The following is a 23,503-nucleotide window of genomic DNA, read 5'->3' on the forward strand; positions in this document are numbered from 1 at the left end:
ATCTCAAAAAGAAAGCAAGGAGATGAGTTGACGATTACAATGGAGATAGCTCAAACTGTCAGCAATTAAATGGCACACATACCTAACTGAACGTACAGTTCTGTGTTAATTGTTTGGACACTTTGAAAACTACCAACAAACTTACCAATAAGTATTTTTTAGGTCTAAGATTTTTTTTTTTTTTTTTTTTTATACCCAGTTTTAACATGGAGCCAAGTTACGACTTCCTGCACATCTATGAGGGTGAAGACTCTAATGGGCCTCTACTAGCAAGTCTCCAAGGCAACCAGGCCCCAGAGCGGATAGAGAGCAGTGATAACAGTCTCTTCCTTGCATTCAGATCGGATGCCTCGCTGGGCATGTCTGGATTCGCCATCGAATATAGAGGTAATTAAACCAAAAAACTTTTGGCTTGACATGTCCAGGTGTACTTTACATTTGGCAACATTAAATAGATTTAAACAGCTTATGATTAATTCTTTAGTGATTACAACTGTTTGAAACTATCCCATTACTGAATTATTACGTAATTATCAGCAATAAAAGAAATGTTGTGGTGATGGTAGAAGTACTGATTTTAGTAAAAGTGATACATATTAGTGGTATACAGGATAGTGTTAGTAACAGTAGTGTGCAAGCAGCAGGAGCATAGTTTTGAGTGTAATAGTAGAAATAGTAAATACAACTCGTATCAATAACATTCACTTTCAAAATAGCATCTCAGTATAGGCCTAATGAGGTTGAAAAGAACAAGGCAAATCAATGTAGGTTTCTAGCAAATAAAAGGTATTTTATGACTGTTTCTGCACATTGAAATGCAAAACGGTGAATGTAAAAACGATAATGTGCTTGCATTGGGTGTAATGATTAAAAAGTCGATGCAGGATTGTTTAGTGTGCAGACTGGATCAAATTTAATCTGCCTATTCTTATTAATCCCTTCATACAGGAGAAGTTTTTGTGGTTTGTTTTATTTTTTGTTTTTGTTTATCAGCCGAACACGGTGCTCCTTGCCAGCCGATGAGTTGTTTACTTCAAGTGATTGTGACTTATCCTGGTTTGGCTTGACTAGGGGTGATTTAACGCTTATAGTCAATACAGTACTTAGTTGTTCAGCTGAGTAGAGACTAGATCTGCTCTGGCAAATTTTATGAATCCCCTTTTCTTCTTGATTCCTTTATCCTATTTATGTCTAGTTTTTAAAAAGACCATCACCTATTCTGTTGTTGGTCTCATCACACTACCTTACACTTCTGTACTTTTGTCATTATTCACTACCTTTCATCTGCCATCTTTCTAATTAAAATCCAGCCTTAATGATCTCTCTGTTTCACTTCTATCTTGCCCTCCACCCTTCTCTGTCATCCTGCCCATTTCCTTTCTCAGGCATAATATCTCATTCTTATTGGCTGATCACAGAAACGCAAACAAGCTGGTCCAGCTCCAAGTCATAAAGATCCAAGACACTGTTTGACCACTATTTGTCTTTTACTACTTTATCGCCATCTCATTCTTCTTCTTGTTTGCTCTTTTTGTTTTGTTTTGTTGGGGGTTATTTGCCCTTTTATATGGGAGGACATATTGTAATTCGAAATGCTGGACTATAAAGATTTATGCATATTGTAGAAATGTACAGCTCTGAAACTTTATTTACATTCTAATAGAAAATTGATTAATGTATTTCCTAACAGTATCATAATTCTCATTGTTACACTGCCTTTTCTGTACCGCAGGTTGTTGTACTGTTATAAGTTTGCAAAAAAAATCTAAGAAAGTAAATACAATTTTTATTTTGTAATAAAAACTATTAGGCTACTCTACTCATACAGACACTTTCCCTCTCAACAGAAAAACCAAGGGAAGCCTGTTTTGATCCCGGTAATGTTATGAATGCCAGTCGGACAGGGTACGACTATAAATTGGGATCTCAGGTCTCCTACAGCTGTCACCATGGCTACACAATAGCAGGTGAAGATACCATCACCTGTGTCATGGGTCCAGATGGAAAGCCAGTGTGGAACAAGGCACTGCCATCATGTAAAGGTAGGAGTGACGCATCAGGAAATACAACCTTGTGCGTATTGCTGTACCATAATATTATTGTTACAGTGAATATTTATTAGAAATCTGGTAACTCAGAGGTGAAACTGCACACTGTGTTCTCTGTTTGATTCCAAATTGGGACCTTGCTTTTCCACTCTCTCTCTCTATTTTTCCCCTGTTTATTTAAATAACATGAACTTTATGAAGATTTTCTCTGTATTATCTAAATTTCATATGAATCTTGGTCATTGTTATACACTATCTAGTAGCAACACTGTAGGTTGTATATCTCGCTTTAGCCATCGAGCTTCCTTCCTGAAGAATGATAGGTCCAGTCTTTCAAAATCATAGACTTTATTTGGACAACTCCACCATATATATTTGGCAACTCACTCCATTGTTTTGTAATGTTTGAATCATGCTTTTTATTCAGTGCCAACTAGCTAACATATTTTAACTGCCTCTCCAGAGAAACTTTTGTTCTGTGGAGGACTGGACTTTAACACCACTGTCTTGGATTGTATTGCAGCTTGTGATTTTAGGACTTATTGTACTCTGAAGATCTTCTGAGCTTAGGGGGAAGGGAACTAGTTTGTGAACAGAACAGAATAAGGCTTGCAGTCTGAAACCTTGTTAAAGACGGTGGAATGAAAGTCTGTCCTTGGGACAAGGGACACTGGCAGCTGATTATATTGCTTCATTATTTATTTACAGGACCAACCACATTCAAAAAACCCCAATCCCCCACTTCCCATTCCCAGATCTGGATTTAAGTGTAGTTGTTTTCTTTACGTGTGTGTGTGTGTGTGTGTGTGTGTGTGTGTGTGTGTGTGTGTGTGTGTGTGTGTGTGTGTGTGTGTGTGTGTGTGTGCGCGTTATCAAAGCAGTCAGGGATTGGGGACTGAGCTGTCTGTGTGATTGACAGCTCAGAGAAGCAATGAAACGACACCTGCCAGAGTGCCATTCATGGTGTATATGGGTTTGTGTATGTGAGAGAGGCATATCTGACTAATGCCATGTGGGTAAAAAATTCAGATAAGCCACAGAGCAAGGAGATAAGAATTAAAAATGGTTATGGGCACATAGACATAAAGCACATATTCCTACTTTGAAAAGTCTCCTGTGAAAGCTCTGTTTAATAATGTCTGGGAGACAGTCACAGGCATTCAGGGGTGTGAGAGAATAAGAATGGGATAATTGCACTCATAGTAGGTATTTGAGAAAAGCAAAAAAAACCCAAAAAAAGAGCAAGAATAAGAGGTTATCAAGTCATTTTATTTCATCCTCTCCTTCATCGACTTTATTTCAAGGTAATAATGCCACTTAGCAGATTTAGCAGACCAACCCCAACCTTTTGCCCAGGTATTGTTACACAGGATAATGTTTTACTATACAGTAAGACCATAATTTAATCAATAAAATAAAAAATAAAATAGTCTATCTGGTAACTAAGTTACTTATACACACACACACACACAAGCACACACACAAAGTGTGCAACATATACACATGTATTTACATATATACACATATACATGTGTATATGTTTTCTTTTACTTTTACCTTTTAACTTTATTATTGTTAACTAGGGCTGCCACGATTAGTCGACTAGTCACGATTACGTTGACTATCAAAATCGTCGACGACTAATTTAATAGTCGATGCGTCGTTTGAAGCTTTGTAAGATCCCAACAGACGCAGGAATAAGTAGTAGGATTTAACAGTGTAATAATGGACTGAAACAGAAGATGGCAGCACTGCATGTACAAGGATGCCAGCTGCCGTTAAACCCCGAAGCTATTTAGTTTTAATATTACTCTTATTATTCTTTCTGGGTCACAAAATAAACGTTTAACATATTTTCAGGTGAGAATGTAACTGTGTAAACCTCAAATATCTGCTCAGTTTATCAAGACACCACATATTTTCAAAAGCGCTCCGACGTTTTCGGAGACACCTGTTACCCACCAGCTCGATAGCTAGCTGGGGATGAAGGCACACTAGAACCGGTGAGAACACCGGACTCCCGGCAAATCGTTTTCAAACCCACCGCCGTCTTTTGCTACTCAGGTTAAACATGATATATATAAGTCACTTAGATAACTTAAAAATGTTATTGTTTGGCTTTTTTCAGTATTTTATTTGTTCCTGAGTAAATCGGTTTGGCTGAAATTAAAGTTATAGTTTTTACACAGCTGAATAAACGTCAAGCAGACAACTGATTATCAGAAGTGTGAGATGCTCGAGAATATACTCCAGTGTCCTGTTATATTTTAGATAGCAAGGAGCAGATGGCCGAGTTTATTAAACTTCACCGAAACAATCTGCAAATTTCATTTAAATTCAATAAACTATCATCTTGTCTTTATTTTTAGTTAGCACATACCTTAAACACTTAAAGCTGTAAGCTAATGACAGTTATATAAGAGCAGATGCATGCTGGTGCAATAAGCTGTACGTTTTACATCCAATGGATGCATGATCTGATTAGTCGACTAATCGCAAAAATAATCGGTGACTAGTCGACTATCAAAATAATCGTTTGTGGCAGCCCTATTGTTAACACTATTTCAGTAATATCAGGCCTGCTCTCTGGATGAGAGTTTCCTAAATGCAAGTCAGTTTAGTTCCTGCCCTTTCAGTGATCCCAATAAATGGTTAGATCTCCTGAGATTGTCATTACCTACATTATAAACAATTCATATAGTCAAAGCAGAACGATTTGACTAAATCCCACTCTGCAGTCTTTCGCCTTTGCTCCCTCAGCTCTGATTGCACATTGAATTTTCTCACCGCATAGTTAGGGAAGTTGCTCTGTCTCTCTGTCTGTCTCTCTATCTTTGGGCAGCTCCTGGGGCTTTTAGACCAAACTCATTAGACAGGGTGAGACCTCTTTAAATAATACATCTCCACTTACACTCCCTCCGTCTCCTTTTTTCTCCCTTTCATCCCCCTCACTCATCTCCCTTCTACTCCTTTCCTTTGCTTTTTTCTCTGTAACTACTTCTCACTCTCCCCTGTATCTCTCTTCAAGATTTTTTCATCCTCTGTCTTTCTTATTTTACTTTCCTCCTACCTCCTCTGTCTGTGTCTGATTTGCTCTGTATGTTTCTCTCACAATTTCTCTCTAGCTCTCTTGCCTCTTCTTGCCTTCTCTCTCTCTCACACATGCACGCACGCACACACTCTTAGACACACATACAAACACCTCCCATCTCAAACCGCTCTTTTATTGGTTTCCATGGTAACTAAGAGCTGGTGCGAGAAAGAAGGAATTCTCCGTGACTGTTGATAGGGTTGTGTGTAAGACCACATGTGTGTATGTGTGTTTATGTGAGAGAAGAGACACAGAGGTAAAGTGAGAGAGTGACATAGCTATAATAGAGTGCCGCCTAGAGGCAGTTTCCTTACAAACGCACACAGCATGAACGAACACATGGGTACACACATACCCCAAAAAATCGTACCACGCATGCATATAGAGTGGTAGAAAAAGTAAGCGATCCCTGCAGAATTATGCATAAGAAGCACTGATCATAGAGGAGACAAACAAAGTCCATACTAAGTACATTATTCAATGTTGACATTCAGGCAAGAAATAGTCATTCAAATGAAATCAATAAAAGGTATTTAGATTCAAGGTAGAAAAGCTGGAAGTTACATTACTCATCAGCAGATGAGTTATATTTTTGTGCTCCAAAAATGTATTACCAAATATCAGAACTTTTCAGTGACAACTTTTCTTGACTATAAGCCAAGGTTGAATTATTTAGAAAAAACAAAGTGCAAAACTCTCTACAGTGTAAAAGCAGCACTGCATGCCATTATGTAAACTTGTAAAAGAATCACTGTGGCGAAATGCTTTTATCAAAATAAGTTACGGGATAGTGTGAGGGTGACTGTCAACCAGTGGAAGCTCAGTTAAAGCTTAGAAAATCTAAGAACTAAGTCTTTTACTGAATTATTTTAATCAAAGGATATTTGGTATTGAAGTGACCCAGATCTAAATCGAATAGAAATGCATCATAACCTCTTAGAGCCATTCGCACCCAGCAGGTTATAAATATGGCTCTTATGAAGCAGTTCTGGGAGAAAGAAGGATCCAAAATTCCTTCTGAACTTTTTCCGAGTGCTATCTGTAAACACAGTTAATGTGTTGTGTCTGCAGAAGAAGGAAGAAGGACAATTAAAAGCCTTACAGAGAGCTAATAGGGCATAATGCTTCCTGTTCCTGGCGAGCTTTTAATTTAAAACATCTGGAGGAAATATTGAGTTTATGGTCAGTGTCAATACTTAAAGAACTAAATATTACCTAATATATTGTAGACAAGAACTGACTGGAATGAAAAGGTGAATGAAAGCAGCATATCTCTTGACAAGTATGAAAAGACTAAAGTTGTTATACTGGTGGAATGAGTGCTGTAGCATGGTGCATTATACCGAATTTGCCAAGTGAGCACCGGTAATTTCACGCTTTCTCGGTGGATTCTGCCCATGTTAATTCACGCTCGCATTTGCTGCCAGTGCTGCTGGTGTTCAGGGCACATGCTTGTTGACTTGATCCAGAGAACATATTGCGAGTAGCAGGTATAAGTCTAAAAGGACTTTTCATGTTGGCTTTTTGGATCTTAGTATGTTTTTTTATGTCTGCAACTTCAAGGTGAAAATGATAAATCCGGATCCGAGGTAGTACAGGGAATACAGAGAAAGTCTTATATTGTATTAATCATTCCGTTTCTATAAAAAGGGTTATAGACTTACATATACTTTACTACTTTCATTTTACTGCTACTTTCTATGAGAAAAAATTTGAAATGTGCAAGACATGCAAAGCAAATGGCATAACCATTTTTTTTCCTGAAGTTTTCATGGATTTCATTCTCATTGTGCTTCATAGTATAAATAATGGATTCTGTTGTGTATATGTTGTGCTCAAGAACTGTGGTTATTACGCTGTTGACAAATGAATCCTTTTCTTGAAATGTTGAAGTGACAGCAGCGGCTGTGTTTATGGTTCCAAAAAACACTTACTGGATGAACTGCAACCCAACTTTAAAAGTTTAGGACATTTCAAAACTCTTTCCTGTACTCCTGCTGCCACCATGAGCCCTGCTGTGCCTGTATGTGTGTGTTTGTGTGTCTTTATATTTGTATGAGAGAAAAGGGAAAATGAGACGCAGAAAGTACTACAAGAGTGTTGTGTGTGTGTGTGTGTGTGTGTGTGTGTGTGTGTGTGTGTGTGTGTGTGTGTTGATGATCAAAGCTCGTAGATGTGTGAGAGAAAGAGAGTGACTTGCATAGCATCTTTTGCATTTATTTGTGTGTGTGTGTGTGTGTGTGTGTGTGTGTGTGTGTGTGTGTGTGTGTGTGTGTGTGTGTGTGTGTGAGAGAGAGAGACAGAGGGTGTGAATGATCAAAGCGCATGTGTGTGTGTGTGTGTGAAGGCTTTTGATAAGGCTGACACCTGAGCCTAGAGCAGCACCACTGGGAGATTGTGGGTAGATCAAGACAAGACCTCTAGACCTGAGGGTTTGAATGCTACAGCACAACAAAAATCAATCCAGAAAGTATCAATCAATAGAAGAAAGAAAGAGCATGATTACTATGATGCTTTAGGAAACAGGAAGAAAGTAGAGAGGGATATGAGTGGGGAGGAGGTGGAGGATGAGTAGGTGGGAGTACAGCAACTGTCTAGCAAAGAAGTAGAAACCAAGTTTTGTTGTATTTATTTTCTTAGGATGTAAATCAGTTTTACCGAGTGAGTCTTAATGTCCACACATGGACTCAAAGACTATGACATATGTTGCAGATAAGTCCTTGAGGGCTCAAGGCTGTACTACTGAGAAATCGGAAAGTGCTTCAGGGCTCTCTGGTGGAATTTTTGAGCCCACAGTTTTCGCAAGACTGAAATGCTGAAATCTTTGCTTGAGGGAATTATCCTCAAGGGGCTGTTGAAGTGGATGTTCAAAATCATCCAAAAGGGGAAAGAAAAATAACATTAGAGGGGCTACCAACTAACAACGTTTAGGCTAACATGATACTGTGTTTTAAATTACTATCAGACAGTTTTATGAAACCACATATGAACCCACACCCTTAGTGTCACTTCTTAGTTTCACAGATGGACCTCTAACCCAGGCAGTATATTAATTCACAGAGTGCTGGCCCAGTTCTCAGGCTGTCCTTATAACCTTTGCACTCCCATGCTCTCACACTTTCAACAAGCACGGAGGTGACGCTAATTATAGTCCACTAGGGATCACAGCTGATATTGTGGGTGCACATTGGGACTAAGCCAAAGTGATACACACCATAGCAAGACGAGAAGAGCAGAGGCCGGACAAGGTGAGAAGGGAAGGGATAAGACTTACATGGTGAGTGTGTGCGTGTGCCGGGGAAGGTGACACTGACAGATTTGCTAGTTGCTGCTGTTTTTTTTGTGCACACACATGCACGCACACATTCAGAGACACTTACACAAATGTCAATGACCTCTGCTGACCTAACCTGCAATATAAATGTCTGCACACCCACATGCTGTTCTCGCAAAAGGTTTGCAGCTCCCTTGGGGGTGCAAAAAGATGGAACAAGCTACTGTTAGGTGTGTTTCTTGTGGGTCATGCATTGGTGGTATGGATTAATAGGCTATTTTTGAAACTGCACTACACTAATACAGGAGATCCCACACTGTGCTCTTGCACAGCACCACATAAATTCAGCCACTAAAGTTTTTATCCTGCTGTGTTGTTGTCAAGAGGAACTAACTACTTTGAAGAGGGTGCACCAGAACTTTGGTCTCACTTATGAAAGAACATGTGGCTCTTTGTTATAGCCCTCTCCTGAATTGTTTTTAATGTGATATATAGCCACCAAGTGTTGCTGCTGCATCACACTTAATGCTTCATAGTGCCATGGGATGTGTTGTTTATGGGTAAATGCGTGAGGCTTTTTTTCCCAAAGAATCCACAGTGTCGTTGATTGTTTTTTACTCCGTTAAGTGGAGACATCACTTTTTAAAAAATATATGTATATTTTACCAATTTCCCACATTTAATGATGAGATGAAAAATGAGATTTCCTATATATCCTAAGTGAATATCATACATACACACTCTCATACACAAATGCACATGCCCAGATAGATATCAGAAGACGTTTACATTATATAACAAAGCCTTGGAGCCACAACGGCCCAAGTGATATTTGGGGACAACACAAGTTTTCTGCTAAACTAAACAACTTTGGAGCCAATTGCAGTCAGTTGGATTAAAAAAAAGAAGAAGAAGAAAAGAGAAAAAAAACGCAAGAGATTAGAGTAATGATATGCTTGCCAGCTTCTTTTGTAATGGGCAGTGCTCCCAGGAACAGGGAAAAAAATGAAAAAGAGACATGGCTAAAATCTGTACGCTTTATTGCAACATTATGTCCCTAAATAACTGAAGCAGCAAAGCGGATGAAACTGTTTGGCCACTAATGCCAAATGTTCCTTGAAATGTTGTTACCTTAGTTGTAGAGTAGCAGTGGAGCAGAAGAGGATGCTTTTATTTTCACGTGTATTACAGTATAGTGATATTTTTTCCCCTGCATATCCCAGCTTGTTAAGAGCCTCAGATTAAAGTCCAGGGTCAGCTATGATATGTTGCCCCTGGAGCAGATAGGCCTAAGGGCTTTTCTCACAGGCTCAGTGTAGGAGTTTGGAAGTGTTGGGGCTTTAAACCCTGACCTTCTAATCAGTAACCTAGAGCGTTAAAGTTACACTAACGCATTCAAGTTTTTTATCTTATTTTTCTTTGTATCTTAAAAACAGATTGAAGTGGAACAATGAGGCTACGCTGACCCTTGATGTTAAGGATATGTAAGGGCATTTGTTTCTGCAAGTTAGGGTACATTTTTTTTTATTTTGATATTTAGTTTTTTCAGATAATTGCTACTGATAGTCAACGTGTGCTTTTTCGATATGTTACTGATCACACTCGCACAGTGTCACTCCTGGAGACTGTCCAGAACAAACAGACTTTGATCTGTTGACCACTGAGCAGTTCCACAGTTCCACTGGGTGTTGAGGGCTTTGCTCAGTGATAGTAATGAGGGCGAGGTGAGTGTTTCCTTTTCACCTTATCCACGGGATTTTTTCCTGCCACTCTGGAGATTGAAAGAAAAGTACACTTGATAAGAAATAAAAAAATAAAAGAGCACCAAAATATAGACATTCCTGCACTTGGTTGCGAGTATAAACCTTCTAAACCTTTAAATGGCTCGCAACATTTAAACTTTGTGCACATTGTACGCATATTTTTTATGCGTACAATGTGCACAATGTGCAATAGATGAGTACAACAACATGTCACTGAACAAAAACTCACTGTTCTGTACTCTAAATGATGGCTATGTTTATCTTTGTCTATATTTATTTATATTATATAAGGTCATGACACCGTGTGAGAATTTTATCCATTAAGCAGATTTCCAGTCTGTTATGGAACCAACACAAACAAGCAAACATCCTATAATGAATGGACAGTTTCCAGTTAACAGTATTTAAATGTGCTGTTAACTAATGAACCATCCTAAAATATGATTCTGTGAGCCAAGTAATGGCATAGCTCCACTGTAAGTCTTACCTAGCAGAATCTGAATGTCCTCAGGGAGTAATTTATTTCATAGTGCCTAGGACTGCCTTTTATATACATTTTGGAACAGTGATTACTCTCAAGACTAGGGATGGGTATCGTTTAGGTTTTATCCGATACCGGTGCCAAATCGGTACTTTTGAAACGGTGCCGGTGCTCAAACGGTGCTCAAACCGGTGCTTAAAGAATGGAGAACACAAAATTGGTCCAAAAACCTCTCATGTTCAGCTGTTTTTTGTAAAAATATAACAATGTTAGCCTTTTCTGCAGCTATGGGGCATATATGGTATCACTCTTGGCTGGAAGCAGTGCTTAAACAATGGAAAAAACACAAACTTTGTCCTAAACCTCTCATGTTTAACTGTTTTCCACTTTTTCTTTGGTCATTTTAGCCTTTTTAGCCAGGGTGAAGGGAGTATCTGCCATCAAACAAGAAGACAGCAGCATGTAGCTATGATGATGTTTGCTAGTTCACCTTACATGCATTAATGTAATAACGTGGTTAGCCTACTCACGCAGAGAAGAACGGCTGCTGCTGCCATCATCATCCGTCATCATTTCTGCTACACTGGCAGGGCTAGGGGCCAGGACTCTCCTCTTCGTGTTTTTGGGGGATGTTGCATAACAGGCAACCCACCCGCAGTAGATGTGCTCGGTGTGAGGTCTCGCAGCAAGCTATCAAATACGGCGCATTTCTGGGCTTTTAAAAAAAAACGCTATGCGTCGCCAGGTGTTTCATCGGATTTGAGGTGTTACCTCCTTTGACAGTATCACAGTATCAGCTTAAAGCACTTGTTGCAGGCTGCTGAGTTTGCATATTGTAACGTTCACAAGAACCAGACGGTTGGGGTCTCAGTTTGTCCGTTTATTTGGCACATAAGCCAGCGGGTTGTTAACTCAGGGGGAAGCGCTCTCGAACTACACCTCTCTTCAGCCTGGCACACACACAGAACAACCAGGTCCCCCCCACCCCTTCCTGTACACCACAACCAAACATGAATCTTAAAGGAACAACAACAGTGTGCAGAGATCACCAACATGTCACTGTACAATAACACTTAACCATCGTTACACTGCCCCCCCAGCAATAAGTTCCTCGTCCCCGAGGGAACGACACAGTCTCTGAGGCGGGGTGGTAGCCTACGTTCCCTCCTTGACCTCCTGAGCCCCTGAGGTGGACGCGGAGCTTCGGGGCTTTGGGGTGGAGAGTCCGAGGGAGGGGAACGCAGCCCCGGTCGGGGGTCCCTCTGAGCAGGGTCACGGACGCTCTGTACACGTCCCTCAGGAAAGGAGGGGAGGGACTGCCCTCTGTAGGGGGCCATCCGGTCTCTGTGCAGCGCTACTATCCTCCCCCTAGGAGGCAACTGCACCCTGTAAACAACCTCCCCTACTCGCTCTAGGACGCTGCAAGGCCCCACCCAGCTGCTATCCAGTTTAGGACACCGTCCCTTCTTCCTCTTTGGGCTGTAGACCCACACCAGCTCCCCAGCATGGAAGTGCCTCCCCTTAGTGGTGATGTCGTAATTCCTCTTTTGGCGCAGGCCTGCCTTCGCCAGCTGCTCTCGGGCGTAGGAATGTGCAGAATCCAGCCGGTCCTGCAGCTTCCTTGCGTAGTCCCGGCCCGGTGGTGCCTCTGGCGCGTCCGGGGGCTTCCCAAAAGCCAACTCTGCAGGAGTTCTCAGCTCTCTCCCTAACATGAGCAGGGCAGGCGTACATTGGGTGGAGTCCTGTACTGCCGACCTGTAGGCCATGAGGGTAAGGGGAAGATGGTAATCCCAGTCCCGTTGGTGTTCTGAGGTAAGGATGGCTAGCTGCTGGGCCAGCGTCCTGTTAAACCTTTCCACCAGCCCATCGCTTTGGGGGTGAAGTGGGGTGGTGCGGGTTTTCTTAGTCCCAAGGCGTTCACACATGGCAGCAAATACCTTGGACTCAAAGTTACGCCCCTGGTCACTGTGGAGGGTCTCTGCTGTTCCAAAGCGGCTGAACATCCCCTCCACTAATACATCAGCGACCGTCTCAGCCTCCTGATCTGGGATGGCGTATGCTTCCGGCCACTTGGTAAAATAGTCCATGGCCACAAGAACATAGCGGTTTCCTCTGTCTGTGCGAGGAAATGGGCCCATGACGTCCACAGCTACTCGCTCCATTGGGGCTCCTGCTGGTTGCTGCTGAAGCTGAGCCCGGGACTGGTCCTGTGGCCCTTTGTGTGAGGAACATGCATCACAGCTGCGGCAAAAGTCCTCCACGTCCCTCTGCTGTTGACCCCAGTAATAGCCCTGGCGGAGGCGGCGGAGAGTCTTGGAGACCCCAAAGTGGCCGGAGCCAGTGCTCCCATGGCAGGCTTCCAGCACAGCTGACCTCAGCGACCTTGGCACCACAACCTGCCACCTCTCCTCCCCCGTGGCAGGATCCTTCCAGGCACGCTCCAACACCCCCTCCTTCAGCCTGAGAGCTGCAAACTTGGCCCATAGCCCCCTGGTACAGATGGAAAACCCAGTGACCTCATCCCAAAGGGGTTGCTCCCCCTTCTCCAGCCACTGCAGGACCGGCAGCAGGTCCGTGTCTTGTTCCTGCCGTGCCCTCCACTCCGCTGCATCCACCATCAGAAGAGCCCTGCAGGCGAGCTGTGCTGCTCCGTCTATTGTCGTGAGTTCCCGCTCTATTTCCTCTCGCTTCTCACAGTAACGGCAGCCAGCTGCAGCACATGGGGGACGAGAGAGGGCGTCTGCGTTAGAATGGTGCGTCCCTGCTCTGTGCTCCACAGTGAAATTGAAGGCTTGGAGCTCCTCCAGCCAGCGAGCCACCTGTCCCTCTGGCTCCCTGAAAGACATCAGCCACTGAAGGGCAGCATGATCAGTTCTGATAACAAATGCTGTGCCGCACAGGTAGTACTTAAAGTGTCTCACCCCCGCCACCACAGCCAACAGCTCTCGTCGTGTGACACAGTAGCGCCGCTCACTCCTGTTCAGGACCCGGCTGAAGTACGCCACCACCTTCTCCCCTTCCGGCCCAACCTGCGACAACACCGCTCCCAGCCCCACATTACTTGCGTCAGTGTCCAGGACAAAAGGCAGGGCGGGGTCAGGGGGGGCAAGGACTGGAGACTCTGTCAGCGATCTGCGGAGGGTGTCGAACGCCTGCTGACAGTCCCGGGTCCAGATGAAGTCACGGTCCTTCTGCAGCAGGTGGAAGAGTGGTGCGGCTATGGAGGAAAAGCCCTTCACAAACCTCCTGTAATAAGACGCCAGTCCTAGGAAGCTTTTGAGCTGTTTCTGGTCTGCTGGTGTGGGCCACTCGGTAATGGTGTGAATTTTTTCCTCCAACGTGCTGATGCCCTCACGACCCAGTTTGTGGCCCAGAAACTCCACCTCCCTCCTCATGAAGTGGCACTTGTCGGGGTGCAGCTTCAGGCCTGCAGCTGCCACCCTCTCCAACACTTGTCTCAGGGCATCCAGGGCAGCATCAAAGGAGCTCCCGTGCACTAGAAGGTCATCCAGGTAAACCAGACACCGTTGCCGTGGGACGCCAGCCAGCACACTGTCCATAAGCCTCTCGAAGGTCGCAGGAGCATTGCAAAGACCAAAGCTCAGGACTTTGAACTGCCATAGTCCCCTGTTAGTGCAGAAGGCTGTCTTCGGTCTGGATTCCGGGGACAGTGGCACCTGCCAGTAGCCACTCCGCAGGTCCAGGGTGGAGAACCAGGAGGACCCGGCTACTAAGTCGAGAGACTCATCAATCCTGGGAAGGGGGTAAGAGTCCTTCTTCGTCACTTTGTTGAGTGGTCTGTAGTCCACACAGAAACGCATCCTAGGACTTTTTTTCTTAGGCACCATCACCACCGCGGAGGCCCACGGGCAATCAGATGGCTCTATGATGCCCGCCTTCATCATTTCACACAACTCTCTGTCCGCAGCCTCCTGATGAGCCAGGGGCAGGCGGCGTGGGCGCACTTTAATAGGCTGGGCATCCCCGGTCTCAATGACGTGCTCTACCAAGTGTGTCAAGCCAACATCACTTTCTTTCAGGGCAAAAATGTCACTAAACTCTTTTAGTACCTGCCATAGACTCTCTTGCTGCTGTGGAGTCAGCCCCTCACAGTTCTTTGACCAGATACTCCTCACTGCTAAGAGCCTCTCCTCCTCCTCCTCTGCTCGCTGTTCTGCTGGCGGGTCTGCAGCGGTCTCTGCGGTGGAGGTGGACGCCGCGGCAGATGCTGTGCAGACCGGGGGAGGAATAAGCGGCACCTTCTTCCCATCAGGGGTTACGAGGAAGCCTTTGCCTAAGTCCAGTACACCGCCAATGGCTCGTAAAAAATCCAGCCCAAGGATGCAGGCGTCCTGCACGTCAGCCACCCAGGCAGCATAAGACACACCGAGGTCCCCCACCTTGAACTGGAACACTCCCCTCCCTCTCATTGGGGCCAGATCACCGGTCACAGTCTTAAGTTGCACAGCAGCTCCAGTTGGGACAATATCGGGTCGGACCAGCGTTGCATTGGACCCCGTGTCCAGCAGGGCCGTACAGGACATCCCCGCGATCGTCACTGGAACATGGCAAAAGCCGCCAACCTGGGTCCAGCCCACAGCGATGGCCGCACCGGGTGGAGGTGGCGGTGGTGTGGGGATGTCGTTCTCCCAGGCCCGTGTACTCCCGCCTACACGGGCCCGTGGGCGTTTCCCTGAACCGCTGCAAGCTTGGGGCACTGCCTGATGAGGTGTCCGGGTTGTCCACATCCCCAGCAGCTCTGTGGTCGGCGGTGTGGGCCAGCCCGAGGGGAAGGCGACTGCAGCGAAGCCGCCTGCACCAAACTGCACAAGCCCGCTGGCGTCTCCATCTGTTCCACAGGTGCTGACACAGCCCTCACCACGTGTGCGTCATCAGCGCCCCCAGAGGATCCTGCAAGCATCTCCCTCTCCAACGCTAGCTCCAGGGCTGCACTGAGTGTGGCTGGCCGAGCAAGCTGAGTTTGCATACGGAGCTCTTTAGGGCTCAGGGCCTGCAGGAACTGGTCCCGAGCTAACTCCGCTTGCACTGATGGTGGCATGCTGTCATACGCCCTCCGGCAAAGGCACTCGATTTCATGGGCCAAAATGCGGAGGGGCTCGCCTGGCAATCTGCGTCTGTTGTGGAACTCCGACCTCAGCAGCACTGGTTGGTTATACTGCCCGAAGCGCCTCTGAAGTGCTCCGACCAGAGCATTATAATCTCCCCTCTGCTCCTCGGTCAGCAGCAGCAGGCATGCAGCTGCAGCCTCACACAGACACAAAGCCAGTTGGAGAGCTTTATGTTCCTCAGACCAGCCAGCTGCGACAGCTAACAGCTCGAACTGTGCGATAAACACTTCCCATGGCGTCTTGCCGCTGAACTTAGGCGTTTTTATATTCGCTGCAGCTTGCTGGGCGCCGCCATGTTTGTTTACATCACGTGACGGCGCGCCAAGCGAGGTCGACTCCTTCCCGCCGGAATCGCGGCCGCTGTGCGAACAGTTCCCGAGCCTAGTCAAACCTGGAGAAAATCCAGCCTCGGCAGACAGCCGCAGCGCCGTTTCCCTCACTCCATGGGCGGGCGAGCGCGGACGAACCTCCCTCTCCTCCGTCTCCTTCTTAATCTTGCCCGGCAACATCCTCGTCTCGTAACGGCAAGCGTCGCCAGCAACAGGGTGTCGGGCGTTCTGGGGTTCTTTTTTCTTTCTTCACTTCTGACACCAATGTAACGTTCACAAGAACCAGACGGTTGGGGTCTCAGTTTGTCCGTTTATTTGGCACATAAGCCAGCGGGTTGTTAACTCAGGGGGAAGCGCTCTCGAACTACACCTCTCTTCAGCCTGGCACACACACAGAACAACCAGGTCCCCCCCACCCCTTCCTGTACACCACAACCAAACATGAATCTTAAAGGAACAACAACAGTGTGCAGAGATCACCAACATGTCACTGTACAATAACACTTAACCATCGTTACAATATTTTGCTATGAAGTACAGCCAGACTTTTAACCGCTTCGCCTTGGGCATTTTTAATCTGTAGCTCTGCTTTAACAGAACGTACGTACCTGGCCCCGCCTACTATCCTCGGAAACGTAAAATGATTGGCTAGAATCTAAAGTGTATCACAGCTCAGGAAAAAAAAGCACCGAAATAAAGCACCGAAATGTGCGCTGCTTTTCGGTCTGGTTACTACCGTTTATGTCAGAACCGGTGCCATCATGGCACCGGACACCGGTACCCATCCCTACTCAAGACAATAAGATTCAAAAACATTTATCACACTTGAATTGATAAATATTATGTAGTTCTGCATTACATTTACATGTTTGATCTAACGTCGTTGTAGAGGTTCTAGGAGTCTTAATCAACCTTGATTAAGACTCCTACTAAAATCATTTTACAAAGTAGCAGGTGGAGCTTATGCAGAAATATTATGGAGAGCATCGCAAACACATTTGTTTGGATATATAGTTAATACCAAATGTTAGCAGACTGCTGTGAGCCTGAAGGGCTCAACTTCATTAATGCAAGTGAGCAAGGGGTTACTGCTGCACTGATCAAATGTTCTGTGAGACAGGATTTCAGACCTGAATCATCGCTATGAATATGACCACCACCGTATCATATTACATACCAATGCCAAGTCCTGCATACTAAGTTGCATCTGTGTCTTTTTAACATCAAATTAATTAATATTGGGGACAGCATGTTGGTGTAGTACTTAGCACTGTCACCTTACAGCAAAAAGGCTCCCGGTTTAAACCTCTCAGTCAGATTCTGTGCCGAGTTTGTAAGTTCTCATGTGCCTCCGTGGACTTCCTCCTGCTCTTTGCATGTTAGTTTAGCGGGTGACTCTAGCTGTATGTCGTTGTCTGTTTCTCTGTGTTGACCTTGTGATTGATTGGTGACCTGTTTGGGCTAAACAACAGGTTGGATGAATAATTAGTATTGGGTTGGTATTCTACGTCCTTTCGGTATCTACTGTTCTTTAATAATACGGTTTTTATATGTCCAAGAACTGCAGCTACGTGCACACTTTTAATTGTGCAGTAGTATCTCCACAATTTGCAACAATCAAAATTTGTGTGCATCAGTGTGAGTTCATTTAATTTAGAATACCCTGGTTTTGTGTACTTTGGTATGCATATTTTCAAATAATGTGTTTATTTACTACTTTATAAAACATGTGGCTATTGTGCTGTAGTTGTAAAATATCTAAATAACATTCTAAAATCTATTAAATGAAAAGCTTCTAATAATCACCTTCTGTGCACAGCGCCATGCGGAGGACAGTACGGTGGATCTGAAGGGGTCGTTTTGTCTCCAAACTATCCTTTAAACTACACGACAAAACAGACTTGCTCCTATTACATCACAGTGTCGCCTCAGTTCGGTAAGTGCATAATTACAAAACTGCTTACAGTCAGTCTTGTAATCAAAGCACAGAAGACTTGTTCAAATTTTGAAATAATCATTTGTCCCAATTTGTTTTTATTTGTCTGTTTTTTTTTTTTTTTTTTTTGTCCAGTGGTGTTTGGTCAGTTTGCTGTCTTCCAAACAGCAATGAATGACTCAGTGGAACTGTTTGATGGACCCAATGACAACGCCCGATTGCTCAGCTCCCTGGCTGGTTCACATTCAGGTGAGTCTGTTGATCAACTCTAGTGCCAGAAACAGCCAGACGCAGCCTGAGGAATGCAGTTTTTATATTTTTAATATTATATTGTCATCAAAGAAACTGTTATTTTATTGTTTTTTCACTTATATATGCATGATATTATACTTTTGAAAAGCTGCCCCACCTACAATTTTCCTTTTTTTCCTTTTTTTTGCACTGTTGAGCTGTTTTCGAAAGAGAAAAATAATGAAATCTTCTGTAAGAAAGCAGCTCTGGGGGGCTGTAGAACACAGCACCAGTGGTCGTTATCACAATTTATTTGACAGTGATGTATTTGGTGAAAATCCATTACGGGTTATCTTTACAAGAGGAAATCAGCAGTGGAAAGCGTCTCACTGGGGCCATACAACATACAGTAGCACTGATACTCCTTAACAGAATTCTCCATGGGTTTTCTTATCTTCCAACTTTGAGTCACCCCAGCTTGCCAATGTTTTGAGTCTTTACACAGTAATACAGATGGATGGAAATAGAAAGATATGACTAATTTGATCTAGATGAAAGGATATTAATAATAATTTGTTAAATAAATAAAAATAAAAAAAATGATTAACATCGTTGCTGGTAAAGTGCGAAGGCATCGCCTCAGAGTTTAACTTTTGTGTGAATTTCGTGTGTTATGGCCTGGAGGCACGCTGCAGGGGAATCCCCTTAGAAGTGACGTTTAGTTCCTTTATGTCAAAATCATAACTTTCAGAATATTTTCTTTCTTGTGTTTATTCTTTTTCTCCCCCACTTTTGCTACCTCCTTTTGTTTGTAGAATTATAAGGGAAGAAAATGACTGTGTTTAGTAAACAATGTAACTACAACTACGAGTAAAGTTCCTTATAATAGTGGAGTGGTTTAAAGTTTGATAAAAAGACAAACGAGCTTACATTTTTGCTTTTTTGTGCTCATAGATCAGTGAGACTTATGTGTGTTGACTGGATGTAGCTGCCTTTTTTCTGATAAATACAACCCGTCTAATTTAATTGGTAATGGTATATATAGAATGAATGACTCATACCTTGAAGTTCATTTGGGTTTTTTGCGTTGAGGTTTTTTTTTTTTTTTTTTTTTGGCTGAAAACGAATGAAACATACCACGCTTTACAAAATAATGTTATCCGCATCATTACCCGTTACTCACGCACGCATTCACATGTGCACACACGCACACACACGCATACACAAGAAAAAAGGGGGCAAACAGCTTTGTAGCACATTGTTCCACCTAACTGACTGATTTCCCTGACTCACAAACATATTAACTCACATACACACATACCAGACTTACACATACGCACACACATCCTGATCCCCGTGCTGCTAATGATGGTTCTAAATGTCAGCCACACCAGGCCATGTTTTACCCATTTATCACTGTTACTTCATTTGCCTGCGTATGTGTGTGCATATAAATCTCTGTTTGTGTATGCCTGCTGAGATGGTGTGTGCACGTGTGTGTGCGTCTTTGTTTTGCATTTTAATTCTTGTGAGGCACATATTTTACCAAAAAGCGAAAAAGAATGAAAAACCCTGCTTATTGCTGAGTTATGAATGGAAGCTGGTACTCTTAAATATATAGGCACTTAACATATACTTAAATGCACAGTGAATGTTTGTGGAACTGAGAGTCTGTATCTTTGTAGCACATGTAGGTTTAAAAAGGATCTGTATGTTGTTGCTGTTGTCTTCATTTTGAAATCATTGTGATGTATGTGTTTTGTTTTGTTTTTTTCTCAGGAGAGACGCTGCCATTGGCAACTTCCAATCAAATCATGCTCCGGTTCAATGCTAAAAGTGGCCAATCAGCTAGAGGCTTTCACTTTGTCTACCAAGGTAATTCTCTCTGTGTTTGACATGTGTTCACTTAAACACAATAACATATGTTCAATTCAAGATTAACTTCAAAGTCTCCCTGCTCATATGTTTATATCCCGTCTTTCCTCATCTTGAATCATGTCATTCCTCTCATTATTGTAGCTGTCCCTCGGACCAGTGACAGCCAGTGCAGTTCAGTACCTGAGCCTCGGTATGGCAGGCGGATTAGTTCAGAGTTCTCAGTGGGCTCTGTGGTTCGGTTTGAGTGCAATCCAGGATATCTATTAAAGGGATCCAATGCGATTCGGTGCCAGGCGGTACCAGGTGCCCTTGCGCAGTGGAACACAACAACACCAACTTGTATAGGTAAGACTAAAAATTGTCTTAAGCATCAAAAAAGTCCCCAGTTGTTTATAATTTTGGATAACTGTGCAAAGGACCCCAAAGGCCACACGTAGTTTGACTTTAACCATCAGACAGACTGACAGCAAAACAATATCTCTTTCAAATCAATGATCCAGTTTTATCTTCCAGTAAGAATGAGATCACATTTGAAACACAACAAAGGAGATAACAATAGATAACCAAAGGGAGATATATCTGTTTTCCCTGGCATGACTGTAAACATTGCCAACTGTCATTTTGAGAGCCAGGGTGAGAGTCATCAGTATGACTGCTTGATGTCACCCAGCAAGCAGGACCTTAGATCCCTGAACAGGTCTGTGCAGACTTGAGTATTATTAAGTATTAATGCAAAATCTGGATAAGCGAAAGACTGAAGGACTACCTGAAAAAAAACCCCAGAAAAAATTAATAAAACAACTTAACAGCTGTCCTCTGAAACAAACAGCAGCATTAAGCCTAAGCTCTTCACCATCAATGTCATACTCGTTGGCATGCAGTGCATTCTGGGATACTTCGCTGATGACATTTAAAATCCCCAGAGAGCACTGATGAAAACGCAGATGAAAAAAGGCCTTGAGTAATTAGTCCTTTCTGTGAAGCATCTTGTACTAGTTAATGAGAGTAATGATTGAAGTTTAATTCTAAAACTAAATGCATCCATGTGAACTCTAGGGTTCCTGTTGAAAGCTGTGTTTTTTGTAAAAAGCCTCAACTTTCACCTCAGTTTATGCCATAAAAGGTGTTTGTTTTCCTATTTTTCCTGTCTGGCTCGCTGTTGTTATAATTTGAAGACCATATTGTGTTTTTTTAGGAACGAAGAGCCATATTCCAATATCCTGCCCCATCTGTTGGCATTTAGTTATAATGTTTTGCCAAGAATTGTGGATTTTATGTCTTCATTCTAGTTCCCTGCAGTGGTAATTTGACTGAACGTCGCGGGACAATACTGTCTCCTGGCTATCCTGAACCCTACCCAAACAGTCTCAATTGTCTGTGGAGGATTCATGTCAGTGAAGGGGCTGGGATTCAGGTACAGATATATATACACTTAAATATAAATGCATAGTCTACTGGATATACACTAATTTTGGAGGAAGCTGTTGGCTGTTGTGTTCATTTATTATCATTGTTGGCTATTTAGATCCAAGTAATGACATTTGCTACTGAGCACAACTGGGACTCTCTGGAGATCTACGATGGAGGAGACATGACAGCTCCCAAATTAGGGTCATTTTCTGGTAAGACAGCATGCTCACACATGCACCTAAATGCATTAAGTTATGCACAGACACACATGCAAACAATGTCCTATGATGGATGAGAGATGACAGCTTCTAAACTATGGATACACACACACACAAACACACAAGATCTATGATGAATTAGATATGGCAGCTCTTAAACTATAGATACACACACATATGGCATACACCGGAGAGCTGTGATGGATGAGTTGTAATACCAAAAATATGATATATATCTTAAATAAAGAATAAATCTTTTTAAGACACAGAATTCTTCCAATTCTAAGCAGTCAGTAAGAAGAGTGTCACCATGAGACTGAAGGTGGAGGAAAAGGAAAATAAAAAAGGGATAGAAAGAAGACAGGCAGGGATAAAGAATGATCTAACCTTTTATGATTTCCCTGCAGAGTTTCCCCTGTGACCTGCCCCAAGCACATACCTGTCACACAGCTATCACACATAAAACATGTTGCCCATAGGGCAACGCACACACCCACCCACACACAACTGACTGCGCCCTTCTAAGGAAGGCACACCGGGGAGCTACCCACTATAACCACAGTGATCTGGTGTTGACCACTGAGCAGCTTCACTGGGCATATAAGGCCGCTTCACATAAGGACACTAAAATGCTAGCTATCCATGGAGGGTGAGGGGTTGTTCACCTTCTCTGCACATAATTTCCCAGCTGGTCCTGGGATTTAAATAAGACTTATAGTCTAAGTCTTGCTGAAAAAGAGGCACCATTACGTAGAAAGGGGTTCCTTCCTGTATATCTAATATTATATTCCTCAAACTTTAATGCTTTTTCTAATCATTCACCTGGTCTATGATATCTTTATTTTTTGTGTTTTTTCAGGGACAACAGCTCCTGCTCTCCTCAACTCAACATCCAATCAGCTCCTTCTTCACTTTCAAAGTGACATCAGTGTGGTGGCAGCAGGCTTTCACCTAGAATACAAAAGTAAGGGAACACTGTTAAGATTCATACTAGGATAGCACGATGCAATGCTAGATTCATTGGCTGGAAAGAACATACTCGTTGATGCACAAAAACCAAGAATTGAATCGATTTTGGGTCTCTTCTTTCAAGAATCTACAAATGCACACAGACAACAATACAGCCAGAACTTTAACATTAAATAGCAAGAGTCAGTGACCTGAACTGGTACTGCCTGAGAGCATGCACACATACTGAGACCCATACTGGAGCACACACGCAGAATGCTCACCTGGAGGGACTTAACAGAATCAAGTAGACTTAGACACACACTCACTTGCGTGCACATACACACACAAATATGTAGATGGACAAAGGTATAGACACAGATATTAACATCATGCTTTTACACACCCGTCAGAGCATGGTTGTGCTTTTTAGTCCTTTGTAGTTGTTTTAACTTAGAATCACTTCTAGATCAATGAACATGTCCCCTTTTGTAAATATGTATGGGGGTTTCAGTGTTTGTGTGAATACGTGCATTTCTCTGTGTGTGTAGCGAGTGCACATATTTGAGCCTCCGTTGTCTGTGTTTTGCTACGCTCTGAATTCCTTGTGATGGCATGTTGATGCACACAAACTAGCAAGATTGGTCACTTTTAGGGGTGCTATATTGCTTCTGTGTGTACACACACACACATCTTGCCTAGTGTGGTAGACCGCAGCCTCTATGGATCTTGTGCTCAGAGTTGTGTGCTGCCATGATTAGTGCCTC

At 43.4% G+C, this 23,503-nt stretch overlaps 1 protein-coding gene and 1 long non-coding RNA gene across 3 annotated transcripts in view; one reads left to right on the forward strand and one right to left on the reverse strand.

The window, feature by feature from the left end:
• Positions 1–11,472, reverse strand: part of LOC146678520 (uncharacterized) — a 30,978-nt gene extending 19,506 nt beyond the window's left edge. The window contains exon 1 of the long non-coding RNA XR_014910265.1: positions 11,188–11,472. This is a non-coding gene — a long non-coding RNA (uncharacterized LOC146678520). The remainder of the gene's footprint in view (positions 1–11,187) is intronic.
• LOC146678517 (CUB and sushi domain-containing protein 1-like) overlaps positions 1–23,503 on the forward strand; it is a 479,448-nt gene that overhangs the window by 387,318 nt on the left and 68,627 nt on the right. For both annotated transcript variants that reach the window (XM_085400429.1, XM_085400436.1), the window contains exons 31-39: positions 200–387; positions 1,848–2,042; positions 17,935–18,051; positions 18,187–18,300; positions 20,062–20,157; positions 20,302–20,505; positions 21,450–21,574; positions 21,686–21,782; positions 22,648–22,752. In XM_085400429.1, the coding sequence (XP_085256555.1) occupies positions 200–387; positions 1,848–2,042; positions 17,935–18,051; positions 18,187–18,300; positions 20,062–20,157; positions 20,302–20,505; positions 21,450–21,574; positions 21,686–21,782; positions 22,648–22,752 (1,241 nt within the window). The remainder of the gene's footprint in view (positions 1–199; positions 388–1,847; positions 2,043–17,934; positions 18,052–18,186; positions 18,301–20,061; positions 20,158–20,301; positions 20,506–21,449; positions 21,575–21,685; positions 21,783–22,647; positions 22,753–23,503) is intronic.

This window comes from Rhamphochromis longiceps, linkage group LG1 (assembly GCF_057381845.1).
Source record: "Rhamphochromis longiceps isolate RC_006_pf linkage group LG1, R_longiceps_female_GT1.1, whole genome shotgun sequence".
Lineage (NCBI taxonomy): Eukaryota > Metazoa > Chordata > Actinopteri > Cichliformes > Cichlidae > Rhamphochromis > Rhamphochromis longiceps.